The following is an 18,039-nucleotide window of genomic DNA, read 5'->3' as shown; positions in this document are numbered from 1 at the left end:
AGGCTCCCTCCCTTAGGCCCCCAGGCTTCGGGCAGTAAGCCGTATAAATTGGAGCCATAGGGTGCAGGGGTCTGATGCTTAAATGCAGTCAGTCTTCAGCCTCGAAGTGTTCTGAAGCTCATTTCTAAGTCAGTTTTCCCTTTTAATTCAGGACACATTTTCCCATGGAAAAGAAACTACAGACGGTGTTTAGAGTTCCAGGTTTTTCCATCAAGGCTTATTTCCCCCACAATATTCCTGGAAAATATGTATTTGCAATGAAGAGTGGAAAATAATACTGGTATCATGGTAGTGAGTAAACAATATTAATATAACTCAAGAAGATAGTTTTAAAAATTAATTTTAAATGCCAGTGCCTGATGAAATGCAAGAATAATTAGAGAAAGAGTAGTAGGCTGATAGAGACTTTGGGGTCTACAAATGAAATATCTGTCTTTTTGAAGATTAATGATACTGATTCTCTATTATGTCTGATATCACTTGAAAGATTAACTCATTCCAAAAAATAATATTTCTTGAGTATCTAAAATCCACTAGACAATACTATAGCAGAGATGAAAGACCTAGTGCCTACTCTGAAGGAGACCATTGAATGGCTGCCTTGAGAGACACTTTTTTATACCTGGTTTTCAGGGGGACTTATGCATACTCCTGGCATTTCAGGAAGCCACAGGATAAATATAGAAGGATGTTCCTGGACCACTAGCTTTACTCAATGATTGTTTGAGGAGAGATTATTTTACATTACATAACATAGATAATACTGCTAATTTTATAAGAATGCTTAGGATGAGGCATGCAATTACAAAAAAAATTCAGATGATCATATAAAAGACTGTTTGGGGCCATGCCTGACTTTATCTCTCCCTATCTCCACCACTGGCTCAGGTCCTCATAGGGGTACTGGTTCACCCTTTTCCCTTGGAAGCACCACCATCCACTAAAAGACAGACAGGCACAACTATCTTTTCTTTACATATGGGCTATGGAAAGGGAGATATCTAAATCACCCTGGGCAATTTCAGGGAAGGCTTCCCCCAGAAAAGTGATGCTTAAGCCAAGGCTTCTAAACTGAAGAAATAGCCAGGCAAAATAGGTCATAAAAGCATTCGGAGGTTTTAGTGTACACAGACCTGTAGGCGTGTGAGACAGCATGATGTGATGAGAAACTGCAAGCAATTTTGTATGACTGGAACATCTGGCTGGTGTGGGGAACTTCAGAGACACATGCGTTATCATTCCAAGGTGCAAGAAGGGAAGTGGAGGGGAAAAAAGATGTTGAATTCAAGAGTTCTCTGTTCCAGTCAACAGGCGGCATTGTTGGCCCAGGGCACCTTTGTGGTTATCCAGAGCAAGTGGCCTTGGGAAATTTGAGAAAGCAGATGGTGGTATGAAGATAGCCAATTGTAGATGGGAGACATTTAAAAATAGGTTTTTATAACTACAGAAAGAGTTGTAATCATATTTGCTACTTGTTACTTCATTCAGAGACTTTGAATGAGATAAAATATGGTCCCTGCAAGCAATTTCACCAGATGCTAAAGTTAAGAAATTAGAGGACAAACTATCATCTTTCTCATCATGGAAAAACACCATCTCTTCATGCTGACCTGCCAACATATCCAAACAGCAGTGTTGGAAATTCTGCATTGTAACTTCTTGACCTATCACAACTACCAGCACTTGTTAATCTATCACCTTATATGATACCAGAGGACATTTACAACCTTCTCTTGGGAAACAAACATTTGAACAATACGTCACTGATAAACAATGCTTAGCAATAAATATATCAGTTGCAGACAATCAAGTTAATTAGCAAAAAGTTCTAGTGTCATTAAAGAAACCAAAAGTGAAAGTAACAGACTTTACCTACCATGCCTCTCCCTTTTTTCAAGACACAGGACACTATTGGCTCTGTCCCTTGTCCAAGTGACACCACTTCTCAGTTCACAGTCTTGCATTTTGGTTGAGGCCATTTCTTCTGATCAGTTTTTGCACCATCAAATCAGAACTAAATTCCTTCTACTTTGGATGAACTAAACAGAGATTGTAGCACAGGCCATGGCACATCTTTTAACCCTTAACCTCATTGAGAGCTCCCACTTTCCCCAAGGCACTGTATGATAACCTAAAAACATCACTTCCATGTTTAGTTTGGGATCATTATTTTCAAACCCCTGCAGACAGTATAATCTACTGGTAAACAACAAAACAAAACAAACAAACAAACAATAACAACAACAACAAAAACATAGGTTTTGGAGCCAGAAAGAACTGAGTCTAAATTCTGGCTCTGTAACAACTAAGCTGTAATCTTGGGCAAGTTGTTATGTAAATATTCTAAGCCTCATTTTCTTCATCTATGGAATCAGAAGAATAATTGTACCTACATCAGAGGGTTGTGATGAGAATAAGCTATGACCAAGCAATTAGCATAAATCTCCTGAGCACGTAAGTCATTAAATTACTTTTAACATTAACATCCTGGTTTCCCCCAGCCACTGCATGTGACAATCTCCTCAATCCCTAACATCAATGGACAAGCCCCTCTCAAACACATTATATCCATCACTTATGAGGCAAAAATACTTAGACTGCCATCTTAACTGCTAAACTTAAAAAAGAAATGTTTCATTGCTTATTTCCAGAAATACCTTTCCTTTCTGACTTGGATGAAATCACTGGAAGATAAACAGATTAGAAGAAAATCAAAATAACCGGAATGAATAGTTTTTGAAATTGCTAAAATAAGTTGCTAAAAACAAAGACCCCTGGAGAAATTATAGCATAAGCTATTAGTTTTATATTTACATCTTCACTTAAATATCCACCCACTACCAAAATTGTAAATCAGTGTATAAGATGTTATATTGGGAAATGGAGTGGGGTTAAAAAAAATCTTTTGATACTTGGTTGGGTCTGCTTTCATCTTGCCAGAGGCGAACTAATATTAACCAAAGTATACCAAAATATAAAAGATGACAGTCTCAGAAAGAATGGGATAAGATCAGAGAAAAAGGGGTCAGGAAAAAGGGCTTTAATTACTTGTGGTAACATACTTCCAATACCACCTCCTAATTGCAATGATAATAATAGTAGCAATGACAACAACTACAACCATTTATTCAGTCCTTATGTCCCAAGCAGTGTGCCATGTGCACTATTTTAATTATGCCATTAAATCTTCACAACAAGTCTATGAGATTTTGTAGAAGAAACCAAAGCTTAGAAAGATATACCCTAGGTCGAGCACGGTGGCTCACGCCTGTAATCCCAGCACTTTGGGAGGCCGAGGCGGGTGGATCACGAGATCAGGAGATTGAGACCATCCTGGCTAACACGGTGAAACTCCGTCTCTACCAAAAATACAAAAAAACTAGCCAGGCCTGGTGGCCCTCGCCTGTAATCCTAGCTACTAGGGAAGCTGAGGCAGGAGAATCGCTTGAACCTGGGAGGCAGAGGTTGCAGTGAGCTGAGATTGTGCCATTGCACTCCAGCCTGGGAGACACAGTGAGACTCCAACAACAACAAAAAAAAAAAAAAAAAGAAAGAAAGAAAAAGAAAAAGAAAGAAAGAAAGAAAGATATACCCTAAAATGTTTCTCTGGCTAACACATTTCTACCAATTCATCAAAGCCTAGCTCAAATCTCACTTCCTTAGAAGCTTCCTTCCTTTTCCCTTGTCACCTCCTCCATCCCACATCCAGTTTTTCTTTCTCCAATCATTTTGAAGTTTGTTTTTGTCTTTTCTTTTTAAATAGACATACTTGGGAATATAATCACACATGGATATTTGGTTCTACTGTTCTTTCACAGAATGCTGAATGGGTTGGGTCTCTAAATGTAGCTGTGACACTTTAAAGATAGGTTCTCAGCTTTGCCCCAAATATAGAGCAGGATGTAGGGCAGATTCTATACCTACAGAATCTGATCTAAGCCTATATATCTATTAAATTGCAATAAATTGGATTTTTGCCCTTTACCAAGTTTCAGAATTCATAGTTATTTTCAGCTTGATATGTTGGACCAAGGGCAGAGAAATGTTGTTGTCCTACAGAGGGCTCCAGCCACAAGAATGTTGTGGAACAGGAAAGGAAGTCATTTTTTATCATTGAACTCAAAAGCTTCTTTTCTTATATGAATCAAAGGTGTATCTTATCTCCCAGATATTTCTTCTGAGTCCATCAGTGGCTGGGCCTGCCACCCTCCTATAAAAGGAGAGTAGACAAAGAGAAGCAGAATGTGATTTGGCAGCAAAGGACATTTTTCCCCGGCAGAAAATGGAGTGACTTTTAGCTTATCTGTTGTCACCTTGTTAATGTGGTCATTGTTCTTCAAAATAAAATCTCCTCTTCTTACCCATGATTTCCTTTGTGTAAAAGTAAATAAATAAATAAAAAAGCAACTAAAAACTCAGTGGAGAGAGGTAGAAGGGCAAAAATAAAAGCCTAATCAAGAGAAGCAACAAATCAACTCTTTTTTACGGAAAAACACTCAACACACAATTATCTTAATTCTCCCAAGTGGTTATTTTGCTTGCTTTCTGAGACAGGTGTGGAAAGCACTAGAAACCCATGGCCCCTGTCATCACCCCTGGTTTTCAAAGCAGGAACTATAGGCCTATATTAGTTGGGATGCAGAATTTGTCATCCGTTTAAGCCTAGGGCTATGTGGCTGTTGAAGTGTACCCCTGGCCTGTTCTCAAACACATCCTTATTCAAAAATTAATCATGCAGCTCTTACTTGCCTGTGAATGTTTCCAGGGATAAAAACTTAGATGGAAAAGGGAGCTTAGTTGTTAATGGCCAAATGTCATCCATGGCAAGCATAACACAAAGACAAGGTGGTGAGAGAAGAGTGATTTACTCTATCTTGAAGAACAAATGAAAACTTCCTCCTCACTTAATTGCAAAGGTGGGATCAAGAAGGGAGCAAAGACAACATTCCTGGGAGGCCTCAGTTCCTTGAAGCTGAGGAAGCATTTGCATCTTTCCTCTTTTTGGAGCTTGACATTTGACCTCTGGATGCTGAAGAACCAGTTCTGTGTTTCAGTTGTGAATGGATATGGCTGAGATTAATTCCCTTCTGTATGTCCTTTCTGCCATTTCAGGAGCCAGGGGGTGCAGCTACATTCAAGATCAATGAGTTATAGCCACATGCAAGGCCATGAAAACTAATATCCTTCAGGAGAGTGGAGTTTCCATTATTCTTGTTGAGCCAAAAGGAGTAGGAGAGAGAGAGCCATGCTACCCAACAAAGTATTCAGAAGTACAAGGTGGGCTTCAGAGAAAATTAGAAGATTCTGCTTTGAACACAGATAAGTAACTTCCACTTCAGTCTACCTCTATATACAGTGGAGTTCTGCAGGATGGAGAGAGTGTGGAGAGCAGATTACAGTTGCTTATAGCTTCCTGTAGCCTTATCCCTTCCTAAATCTTACTATCTCCTCCATTACCTCCTATGCCCTGCAGACTCAGAGAAGGCAAGAATCAACCAAAGGCAAATAGGCATTTTTTAAAACTCACCGAAAACTTGATACGTCTTAACCTACTTATCCTGACAAAGTCAGTTCACAAGTCCTCTCCTCCATCAGCTTCACTTGGCTTCCCATGCCACCCCACAAGAAAGAGTTGGTTCCTCCTTCCTGTGAATGGGCCTCAAGGCACTGTGTTTAACCTTTCTGGTGTTCATGGGTCAGTATTCTCCTGATGCTATGGTTTGAATGTTTGTCCCCTCAGAAACTCATGTTGAAACATAATCTGCAATTTAACAGTGTTAAGAGGTGGGGTCTTTAAGAAGTGATTGGGTTATGACGGCTCTTTCCATAACCCAACGGTAAATAGATTAATGGATTAACAGATTAATAGGTTAGTGGATTAAATGGATTAATAGATTAATGGGTTAATGGATTAAATGGGTTATCACATGAATGGGTTAGTTATCACAAGAGTAGATATGTTATAAAAGCCAGCTTGGCTCTCAATGCAACCCCCCTATTACCCTGCGATGCCTTCCACAATGTTATGACACAGCATGAAGCCCTCACCAGAAGCCAACCAGATGCAACCACTTGATCTTGGACTTCTCAGCCTCTAGAACTGTAAGTAATACATTTCTTTTCTTTGTAAATTACCCAGTCTGTGATATTCTGTTATAGCAACAGAAAATGGACTAAGGTACCTGACTTGGAAGTCCTCAAGAACAGAACTGTGACTTAGTCATGTTTGATACTCAGAGCCAAGCCTAATGCCCAGCACAGAAATGCTGCTCCATAAAGTTTTGCTCCCCAAATGCTCACTTCCCTCAAGGCTCTGGCTATAACATGCAGTCAAAATCCTACAGAGGGGAAAGCAACTCAGCTGGGTAGCCAGGAAAGAAGCCAGATCTGGGGTAAAGAAGCTCAAATAGTTCATTAAGGAACATCCCACAAGAGAAAATGAGATCAAGACAGTTCAGGGGAATTTCTGAATGGTGAGTTTTTGTGCTGAGTTTTTTCCTGGATTGCCTTGGCGTGCTCAATTCAGTGTAACATTTGGCTGCATGCCCTCCCCTAGGCACACTGTTGGTATTTCATGTCCCATCTGCCAGTGTCTCTGGAGGACATTAGGATAAGCAGTTTGATCCAGAAAGGATACCCACTGTCCTGGCCCTCTGCCCAAGACATGCAAATGGAGAGCACTTCCCAGCCACAAAGCTTTTGCCTATGCCAGTGATGTATTACTTTTGCTATTATTATCCATAGCAACCATGGATTGAGCATCTACTGAGTGCACCATGCTAAGTCCTTTGCCTGAATTCTTTCATTTCATCATTAGTTAAAGAATACAACAGGCAGATATTATTATCTCCATTTTAGAAATAAGGAAGTTGTGATCCTATAACTTAGTCACACAACTGATAAAGGGCAGAGTAAAGATTCACATCCAGATCTGGCAGACACCAAAACCCATTTTTCTCAAACCATGCTGTCTTGCCCAAAACTAACTATTCAGAGGATGAAACCAACAACAATAAGCCCACATAGAAAAACCACGGAAATTACCAAAGCTATACTGTGAGGTAAATTTATAGTTTTCAATTCCCACATTTTTTAATGAAACATTCAATTTAAGAAATATTTTTAATAATTAAAAATCTAAAGTAAAGAGTATAAAATCAGATACATTAATTTTAAAATACAGAACATCAGTAAAATTGACAAAATGGTCTTTGCCATGAGACAATGGCAGCCTATGCCTTGCTCCCTCTGAATACAAGGTTCCCAGGAATGAACTAAGGGACCTAAGATGACATTGATACTGACATGAAAGCTTTGCTTCTGGGAAAGACAAATGCCCAGAGATCTGGGAACACATAATGACAATAGCTGTTGTACTCTCTGACCACTGACTATGGGTTGGCATAAGGGTCTGTGTCTCTGAGAGTTTGCCTGATCAGCTTAAGTGATTCTCACACCTGCCCAAGCCTCCAGGATACCCTTCTAAGCTAGACGCAACAGGAGCCTGAAATTTGAGTCACATGCCCACTTTTCCTGAAGACCATCCTATCCCTGGTAAGCCTAGCCCAAATATAGTCTATCAGCTACAACATCCAGCACGTGGCTGTGCCTTCCTCCCGACTGGGGAAATTTGGCAAGGGTTGAGAAGGATAGAAACCAGAGAGTTTGCTTTTCCCTGTATTATTCCTATGCTTACAAGGCAGTCATGAGAAACAATTGTTTCACAGCTTTAAATCTAGTAAATAGAACTCCCTTTGAGATTCCAGTTTGAAAGCTGGTGAAGATCAGAGTAACTCCATTGTTTATGTAATAAACACACACCCAAACCTCTAATATTTTTATAATGAAACCTGGTGGTAATAAAATTTGTGTTAAGGTAAAAGCAGTCATTTTCCCCTCAGCTTTTATTGTGCTGAATGCAATATCTGCCAAGTCCTACTTGAAGGCATCTTTGATTAAGGGCCTAGTCTTCCCACTTGTGAGCCATCCAGAGTTGGCAGGAGTACCATGACCTTGCTGAGACTAATGCCCAAAGATAGCCAAACTCATGACACGCCAGCAGCTTCAAAAAAGTTGAGCTCTCTGCCAAGTAGCCCTGTCACCACCACCAGCCCCACCCAGTCCCTTCCTGGTCTGTCAGCCACGCATAGGCCTTGGATCTTCAACTCTTAAGGGAAAACTGGGTCAAGCTATTCTAAAGGCCTTTTCATCTTTTGTATTGAGCCTAAACTGAAACTTCTGGCAGGGCCTTATTTCTTTGGTACTTTCTCCCATTACTTAGTTCTTCAGGCCTAATAAATAAAGACTATCTGGCTGTTGGACGTTCTCTCCTGAATCCACTGATCTGTATGAAAATGTATGAACTTAGGCCCTTAATTGTCTTCCTTGGTTCCCTGAGGGGAATTGGGGGTTTGAGTGGGAGTGCAGTTCTTACTTCTTACCTAAATCAGTGATTCTCAACCCTGGCTGCACATTGGAATCCACCTGGGGAGCTTTAAAAACATGCACTGTTATCTGGACCCACTCCCAGATATTCTGATTTAATTGGTCTGGGGTGTTTAATTGTTATAATTGGCCTGCCTCTCAAATAATGGTTATTTATCATAAATATATATGATATTAAGGACTTGTATTTGAACAACTTCTCTGCCACAAAATTCAGAAACCACAATGTCCTGAACAAACTGATAGAGGCTCCATGACACCCACTGGAAGCTGTCTGGTTCACAGGTGTGCTTCCTTCTTCTCCTGAGGGATCTTAAGTAACAAACTTGCACACAATAGTGCCTCCCATCATCATGGCCTGGAAAGGCAGCTCAGAGAGAGTGTTCTCAGACAGCAGGTAGAACAAACCCTTCATTAAGAAAGGCTGCGTACACGGTGTTGGTAGCAGTTGGGCTAATAGGAGACCCTTAAAGCTTGGCCCTGTGTCAGCCTCTGCAGAGGCAGTGGAGGCAAATGTGCAGTGAAGGGGTTTAGCTGAGGCAAGGACAGTGGCCAGCATCAACTGTCACACTAGCCACCTCCTGCAGAACAACCTAAGAGCACATAGCAAGAAATGAAAGTAAGGCACTGTCCTTGACATTAAGGAGCCTGAGTTACAACTGAAGGACTAATAACCCCAGTGCTGGAAGAATACTGTAAAAAGTTCAATGCTTTTCAAATAGGGTTCAGTTGCATGGCCAGCCTTATATGATAAAGAAGTATAGTGAAGGAGGGCTTAGAGGACTAAAGAAATCAAGACAGGCCCCACAGTGGTTTAACAGATTTGTGTAAGGCCATTGAAGATGTAACAGAAACTAGAGGTTGGGGGATTTGGTCTGGGGACTCTCAGTTCAGGGCTGTTTTGGGGACACTGAGAGATAAATAAATCTTTCTCTGTAATCTCAGGATGAGGGTAAGATACTGAGGAATTCCAAGAAGACTGGAGGGGGCAGTGCTGGAAGAGAAGAAAGCAGCATAGGGCCTGGTGCGAGCCCATGCAGGATGGGGCCCCTTTCCAGCAGTCCTGAGCTAGAGCGCTGGAATCCTGCCCTGGAATTTCCACTTGAGCTACCCTCTGGCCCTTCTTTAAGATGTTCAAATGTCAGAGCAGAAGAGGAGAAGGAAGAAAGGGTTGTCCTCTCTGTCTTGGGTAGTTTGATGCCTCAAAAGGAGAGCAAAGGTGAAAACATTGGCGAGCGAGTATGAGCAATGCAATGTCCTCAAAGCTTAGGAGCCACTGACCCTAAATGTCAAAGTCAGCCTTGAGTGAGGGTCAAGTGCAGATTCCCCTCCTCACAGCTGTTCCTGTGAAAGGGCTCAGTTTCACTGGGAAGCATACTTCTCCTCTCCCCTAGAATAGGAGGTGGCTACACACAAGCCCCTCTTCGTTAGACCTAGCCTCCCCCTCCCCTTTGTCTTGCCAGGAAATGCTGCAAACCCCAAATACCTGCATTCTTGGGCATGCAGCAGGCCAGAGCCATGCTTGGATTCCCGCTCTGCTCCTTAAGGAAGGGCCTTTTCTTTTATGCAAAGACGTCTCTGAATGCCAGAGAGCTGAAAGCTGATCTGCTTAAGTCAGCAAGCAGGGCAGGGGGGGATGGAGGGCGAGAGAGGGCAACCTTCTGCAAGGAGGATGGCAGATTTTCACAGAACCTCTGTGCTGCCTCTAGGGCTCCCCCCTGGAGGGGGAGATGGTCTCACCCAAGTGCTAGGCTGGCTGCTAATCCCTCCAGGGTTCACTTGAATGGCAAATCAGGACTCCATGGCAGCCTGGACACACCCTGTCTCCAGAGGAGGGGCTTAGCACTTTTCTTTTTCATCCCTGGAGCAGTTTAGGTCCCAGTGGGACTTCTTTACAGCCTTGCTACTCCAAGTGCAGTTGGCCAGGGGATTAGGAGCATAGGCATCAACATGGGAGCTTGTTAGAATGCAGAGTCTCGGGCCACACCAGTTTAAGAAGCTCTGCCAAGTGCCATGTGGTTATGGAAACCATTAGCACACTGCCAGAGACAGGAAGCTGGACAAATACCCAAACCCAGGGAGCCACAGCAGCCCACCCCTACACCAACTGCCTGATCAGGAGAAGGAATATATTCCATCCCATCACTCCATCGCTGCCCCAGGTTGCCACCCATTCTTCTCACCAGGTTGGGGCTGGCTTACTTGGCTGTGAAATTTTAGGTTGGTGTGAGGGCGCGCTATTCAACAGGTCTACAAATATTTGCACACATACCGAAAGGACAAGAATGGTGGGGGTGGAGGCAATACAACTGGAGTTTGCTCTTTGCAGGTTATGAATCAATTTCTGATCCCTTCCCACCCACCCCCTACCAACACACACCACCTGTATCAACATGTTAGACTCTCGTGATGCTGATAACAGCAGTAATAGTGCATAGCAAGAATACTCAAACCACTTCGCAAACAGCAACCATCCTGGACCCCGTTCAGATCTTCCTCTTGGCAAGAAAGGGAGAGTTTAGGGACTTCCACGTCTTTGCCCTAATAGCCTTATGTTTTCGTGGCACATTATTTGCCTCCCACCTGAGCCCAGCAAGTGAATCTGTGTGCAGAAGCTGAAAGGGAAGAGAGAAGGAAAGAAGATAAACTAATGAAGAGTAGGAGACGAGCTTTTGCTTTGCAGTCCAGAGAGAACAATAAAAGAACTACTAGTGAGGCAGATGGACTTGCTTTTTTCTCATTTGCCAGATTTCTGCTGATGGCTGTGACTCCCTGTATTGGATACTTCTGATCCTTAATCATGTGCAGTAAGAACCAGAACGGGTGACTTCATTTCCGAAGAGGAACTGAATGGCACTGAGGCTCTGGGATGCATTAAGACAGCCCAAATCAACAGAAAGTCTGGCTGGAACCTCACAGAAATGACCCAGACAGAATCTTCAGCCTCCCAAGCATCTGTCAGTGGCATCAGTGGCTGGCATGGCCGTTGCCTAAAATCCTGCTAATTGCGCTGATCCCCTCCCTTTAGCAGAGAGTCAGGCCCCTGATTGAGGGAAGAAAGCAAAGGGCTAGAGAGAAGGAGGGAAGGTCAGCCAGAGATGAAGACAGAAGAGAGAGAAAGCAAAGAGGGTGGCCCTGGGCTTTACAGAGATTTGTGTGGGTTCTTAAAAGCAATCATGGTGGCCTTTTGAGTAGAAAACCAAGCTAAGCTAGTATTTAAAAATCTTCTTCAGGGCCCCAATCTTGCCTCAAACAACAATCACTCATGAAAAGACTCTCACGAATGAAAGGAAATGCTGCCATTGTTTTATTTTTTCTGGGAAGTCATAATAGGTTTTAAAAGGTTAATCTCCCTCTCAGCCCTGTTTTTTCCCTTCCAGTGACCCCAAGCTGAAAAGGAAAAATATTTGCACTTGGTGTTTAAAAACCACCACAGTGAATTAGCTTTTGTTGTTCATGGCAAAGCCACTATTTAGCTGCCCAGAATCAAACCAGATGTCAGGGAAGAAAGAAGGCCCTGCATCCTGTGAACTTGCCTTTCACCTTTGCAGAAGGGCTGAGGGGAAAGCTGGGCTGAGATGGCAAAATAAAGGGAGTTTGGTGCTCAACAAACCTGATGTGCACTTTTGATGCAAGCACTGGTTAGCTCTTGCTGGGGTGCTGTCTGCAGGACTAGAATGTAACAGGTCTAGGACCCTGGATGCACAACGTCTCCTGATTTCCAGAAGTTTTCTTCTGTGAACACTAGGCCAGCAGCCCTATTCCCACAGGTAGCAAAGATCAGAGATGGAGAAGAGAATTAGGAGACAGAAATAAAACACAAAAAGAGATCAGCAGGACTTGCTGGAACATGAAATTTATCAGTGAAGGTGAAAAAAAGAAACTGAAAGGAAAAGGATATATTTTCTTTCTGAGGCCTTCCGGAAGAGGATGAGGAGTAGATTATTACTCATTCTTGTTTTTCTTTAGGACACCACCCACCAACACTCACAGTTTAAATTGGGCAACCCCTGCCCCCGCCACCACCCCTGCCAAAAACAACAACAACAAAAAAAACCCTTCCTATGGGTCTCAGGCTGTTTATCCCCGTTTCCTAAATCTACAGCATAAGTAAACAGGAAGTTCTCTCTACATCAAAACTCTTTTTATCCACTCAGCAAACATTTAATAAGCTCTGACTTTGATCAAGTATTTCAGTGATACCAGAATGATTTGGATACTATTCCTGCCCAGGAGTTTACAGCCTAATAAGGAATAGCATTTCTCATTAGGGGAATATAATAATACAGTACAATAGTACAACAATAATAGCAACAAAAATAGTAAAAGGCATCATTTTTCAAAATCTAATGATATGCCAGTAATTGCACTTTATATACAGTAACATCTTTAATCTTTACAATAACCCTGCACAGTAATTTTTATTATTTCCATTTTATAGATATAGAACTGAGGCTCAGAGAACTTGACTAAGGTCACACAACTATTAAGCTAGCCGGGGTTTGTTTGTTTGTTTGTTTGTTTGTTTATCACTGATGAAGCCCAAGTGCCTAGAACAGTACCTGGCACATAATAGGTACTCAATAAATATTTACTAGAAAGCAGTTGTAGGTGCAGGGGAAGGCTTTCTGGGGCGTTAGAGCTGAACTTTGAAGAATGGCTAGGACCTATGCAAAGGTGGTAAAAGGCACACCAAGAAAGCAGGAAATGAACAAATGTTTCTCTAAAAAAAAAAACTGTTTTACAAAATAGGAAAAAAAGATGGACAGGATAAAATAGCAGTCAGGAGAGGGATGATCATAGAGACTTGGGTCCTACTGTGACTGCCACTTATAAAGTGTGTGAACTTCACCAAGTCATTTAGTCTCTTGGTGCCTTATTTTCTTTATCTGCAAAATGGGGATAAGAATATTACCTACTGTGGCATAAGTTGCCAATTTCTTAGTAAACCTTCCACGTTCTCCTTCTCTTTCAAATTTATAAAATCTCATTTAAAAAACTGCACCCATTGCCACACAACCAAAATTCTACATATCCAGTTCTCCCTTTTAGTTAGGGATTGCTACCTGTTCAATGTGGTCAAAGCAGCTGTGGTATGGGATTTCTAGAAAGACTCCCCAGAAGACAAAGGGCATGTTCCTTCTTTCATCCTGATGCTTAGGCCAATGATGTGATAACTGGCACTCCAGCAGCTATCTTAGACTGTGAAGATGAGGGCCACAATCTAGGGATAGTGGAACTAGGAGCTGGATGAAGCCTCGGTACCTCATTATTGCTGAGTCTGCATACAAGCCCTTAACTTCTTTTACACAAGAGAGAAATAAAGTTTCATCTTTTTAAAGCCTTTGTTGATCCCCAATAGATACATTTACCTCAAGGAGTTGCTGGGGGAATTAAATAAGATACTACAGATCAAGTAATTAGTGCTTGGTCTTATACATACTACGCACTGAAACGAATCTTAGCAATCATGTTTTGTTGCTGTTCTTATCACTATTATCATCAATATCATTACAAAATCTAGAATAGTCCCCTATTCTGCATTAGTCTGAGCCACCTTCATTCAGTTATTTAATTGTCCATTTGCTTAAAAATCCCTAGAACTGTGTCTTTCATGAGAACCTATTCATAAATCTTCCTAATATAGAGTCTCTGATAACAAAACAAAATGTTTCTCTTTGAATTTCATCACTAAATCATCCACACAACCAACAATAATGAAGATTTAGGTCTGTTAGTGAAAGGAGGATTAATAGGTTAACATCTCTGAGCATGGAGGATGGAAAGTATTAATTATATTTTAAACTTGGTCAAATATCCCTTTTTGGAAAACTCCATGGTAACCTGATGTCTCAAAAGTCTCTCCCTTTTCCCAACCAAATAAACCTTTACATTTCAGGACACATATGAAAAAAATTTAAAGATGCAATTTGCTGAGAAATTTCTGAGAGTCAACATTATATGCTGGACTCCAAGAGATTTGCCAAGGACTGTGGATCTTTTGACTTACATCTCTGCTTCTTAGTGTCATTGACAGATTGTGTGATTTGTTCCTGAACTTGATCAATGAATGCTTCTTAGAAGATCTAAGAAAAGAAATAAAGACAATGGGCTAGAATGAGTGGTTCTCATTGGTCAAAGGACTAGCTGCATTAAAATTACCGAACACTGAACTCAGGAAAACTATAGAATCTCAGGCCTCACTCCAGACCCACTGAATCAGAATTGCTGGAGGTGGGGCCTGGGAATCTGTATTTTTAAAGCTGCCCAGGTGATTCTGAGGTACAGTCAGGTTTGAGACTATTCATAAGTGCCCCTCCTCCCAACTCTGCCTAAGACTGGGTTATCTAGAAGTAAAGTCTAAGTTAAGACTGACACTATTGTTCAAGTAATATATGGAGTGCTCTTAGTAGAAGGGGCATGAAGGAAGCTGGATATGGTAAGGGAAGGGACTAAGCAGGAGTATAGTCTCAGCTGAATATTTGCTCCAGCCTGATCCCAAGGAGATCTCTGGGGCACAAAATGCACCACAGAGCTGGTCTCACCTGGAGGTCTCTGGGGAAGAGGGCAGCTATAGCATTTAGCAGCCAACACTCACAGCAGCTGGAGGACCGATGCACTAGCTTGTAAAGGAGATGTAGGCAGGGCATTAACAGCATCCACTACCAGCTCCAACCTGCTAGGAGTTGTGGTCAGTTTTGCACTCCGCTAGGGCTCTAATGTCCCTTTGCTGGCTTGACCCAAGGTCCCCTTTTACAGAAGAGTCTTGGATATGAGTTTAACTTGCAGGAAATGTTTCAGATGAGATTGGGTGCATTCAGGGTGGTATGGCCTTAGACTGCAGGAAGGGTTTCAGAATTTGATACAATCCTTTCAGTGGCCAGGGCCACCAAGCCGGCACACTAGATTGCCAATGCATCCACCGGGGTTATCATTTGCATGCTAAGTTGTGCTAGGAGTTGGCCCAAAGTCAATTTCCCAGAGCCCTTCTCATGAGTTCCAGCCATATCCACTCATATGCTCCATAACCAGTGACTCAGGGAATCTGGCCACCTGGCGATTTTTACCCTCTCTCTTCTCCCTTGACAAATCAAGATGCAGGCAACTGAACTTCCTTCGCCTTATTCTTGATGAGTCCCAAATAGGTCAGATCACTTTGGAGGGTGGCCAGAAGCTAATTTTGTATTCGCCACTGACCTGTTTTGTTCCTCTGGCATTTCAGGAAAAAGTTGGGTGAATGCCTTTTCTTCTTGTTTGCCTGAGTCCCCACTCCCTGGAGCTAAATTTGTAGCCCAGGCCAATGTGATTTATTCAGAGCTACTGCTACTTGTCAGTGGATTGCTGCCCAAGCTTGCTTGCAGCCCATCTGCTGGATTCCTGTACATATGTGAACATGTGTGGAAAATTAAAGGCCTGGCTGTGGCCTGGAGCTGCCTTGCCCCTCAGCTGCTCCAGCCTCCATCCACCAGACCTGATGCCAGTGTCTGTTGCAGCCATCCTCACCACATGGTCAAGAAATGGGGAACCTCAATGATAAAGCACTCAGGACCCAGTTCCTGAGTCCATCAGTTGCTTTTCATCAGGAGACCAACCAAGAAGAGTTTACATAGTACTCCATACCACCGTAGAGCCCCACGCTACTCAGTCTCTGCTCTTATCAAGGAAGTGTTGCCATTTTGGTTTCTATATCAGGGCAGAGACCCAGGACAAGAAGCAGAGAAGGAAGCAAGAAGTGAGGAGTGCTGCAAAAAAGAGAACAGTATGCTTTGCTTTTGTGATTCATTTTAACTCAGGAGGAAACACAACACTTCCAACCAAAGTCTGGAGCTAGAAACAGGAAATATCCAGGCCTGACTCAACTGTCTCTTAAATTAAAGCTGTTCTTTAATTGCAAGATGTCAATCTCCCTCTCCCCCTCACCCCAGATTTCATTGTTTGTTTTGTTTTCAGGCATTTAGTTGTTGTTTTCCCTTTTCCTTCATACACTGAGAAATATCTGCAGATGAGCCTGCAGGACAATCTGGCCCTACTGTAATAACAGAAGTCTCAATTCTTAACTCTCTCCTCACTGTTTCCACTAAATCTAAAGCCAACATGCAATGGAAGTTTCTTCATGGTAATAATACAATAATGATAAACTTAATGGTTTATTCATTCAGTAAATATTTATTGAACACCTACTATGTGTCAGGCATGGTTTTAAGTTCTTTGTATGTGCTACTTCAGTTAATTCTCACAGCAACTCTACAAGGCAGACAATAGTATTACCTCAATTTTACAGATCAGGAAACTGAGGTGTAGAAAGGTTAAACAACTTGCCCAAGGCATTGGAAGTGGTAAATGGCAGAGCCTAGGCTCCTGACCACTATGCTGGGTTACCCCAATGATAAATGGTAGGGAGCCCATTATCCTGCCTCAGAAAGCACAGATTTACCATCTCCCATCCAATCTACCGTCTCACATTCCAATCCTAGTACAACAAACAATAAGCAAGAGCAGGATTGAAATCCCAGCTACCCACAGGAAACATCTGTCACTTGCTTTGCCGAGTTTCAGGAGGAACATTCACGTGTAGACAGAGTTGTGTGTGTATGAGTGTGAGTCCATGGGTGTAAGCATGCAGATGCATGCATGAGTGGCTACATATACTCCCTTATGCAATGCTCTCCCTTGAGCCTGGATAATGAGTTCCTATATCAAATGAAGTTGAAAACAACACTCTAACCTTCCCTCTTTGCACAGATCCCCATTGCTGCTTCCACAAACTGGGATAAAAAAAAAAAGCACTAACACACCCTTCTAACAAGGCTGGGGACCCTCATCCTGGGTTTGAGCTGCCTCTCGGTATTGAAACCTTCCACTTGGCAGAGCTCCAGTTTTAGCAAGAACAATTATCAAGTACCTGATCACCACAGGGAGTCCAAAGACAAATACATACAAATAAAGACATTTTGGGAGAAGGAGTGAGAGTCTGTGGAGCTGCCATGTGGGCCCCCAAGTTCCCAGTTTAGAACCTTTTGCCCTCCCGGCTGGCACTTCCTCTTCCTTTCTCCAACCCTCTGGCCTTACAGAAATAAAATTTTCATTCCACCACATATTACTTTGACCCTTCCTTCACAACAAAGTGAAAAACACCTGATAGTGGCTTAAGCCTGTCCTAGGGTTTTTTGCATTTTAATGGAAATTAAGCCTATTGCTGAGAGGACCAACCTGGAATGGTAAAACCAGAGGCATCAGCCAGCAGGTAGAAGAGGATTTGGGCATGGGAGAGGAGGAGAAACCATAGGGTTTTCTATAGTTCTAGAACTAGCTAACACTTCACCTAAGATTGCATGAGGATCCTAGTAAAAACAAAACTGTATTAACTGTATTTTACACAGAAAGGAGAAAGAACATTAAAATGGTCCTAGGAGCAAGACCATTCAGGAAAAGAGAGACAGTATTAGATAATCACTGAGGTCCCTAATAGTTCTAGCACTCAGATTGAACTTTTGTTCATCTTTCAATGACTCTGGTACCTTTAGTGTGAGTGCTAAAGAAAAGCTTGGCTTCCCCAATCCAAATGTATTCAAGATGGTGCACAGTTGCTGTATT

General features: G+C 42.2%; 1 protein-coding gene across 2 annotated transcripts in view; it reads right to left on the bottom strand.

The window, feature by feature from the left end:
- Positions 1 to 18,039, bottom strand: part of NHS (NHS actin remodeling regulator) — a 367,021-nt gene that overhangs the window by 91,741 nt on the left and 257,241 nt on the right. Inside the window, exon 1 of one of the 2 annotated variants that reach the window (XM_015127014.3) lies at positions 9,932 to 10,040. The exons of the other annotated variant lie outside the window; for it this stretch is intronic. Coding sequence (XP_014982500.2) covers positions 9,932 to 9,965 — 34 coding nt within the window. The 5' untranslated portion in view covers positions 9,966 to 10,040. Of the gene's footprint in view, positions 1 to 9,931; positions 10,041 to 18,039 lie in introns of those variants that run through there. 2 annotated transcript variants of the gene reach the window in all.

The sequence above is a fragment of the Macaca mulatta genome, chromosome X, assembly GCF_049350105.2.
Source record: "Macaca mulatta isolate MMU2019108-1 chromosome X, T2T-MMU8v2.0, whole genome shotgun sequence".
NCBI classification, from domain to species: Eukaryota; Metazoa; Chordata; class Mammalia; order Primates; family Cercopithecidae; genus Macaca; species Macaca mulatta.
Note: the sequence above shows the minus strand (reverse complement) of the source record. Positions and strands in the feature narration are given on the sequence as shown.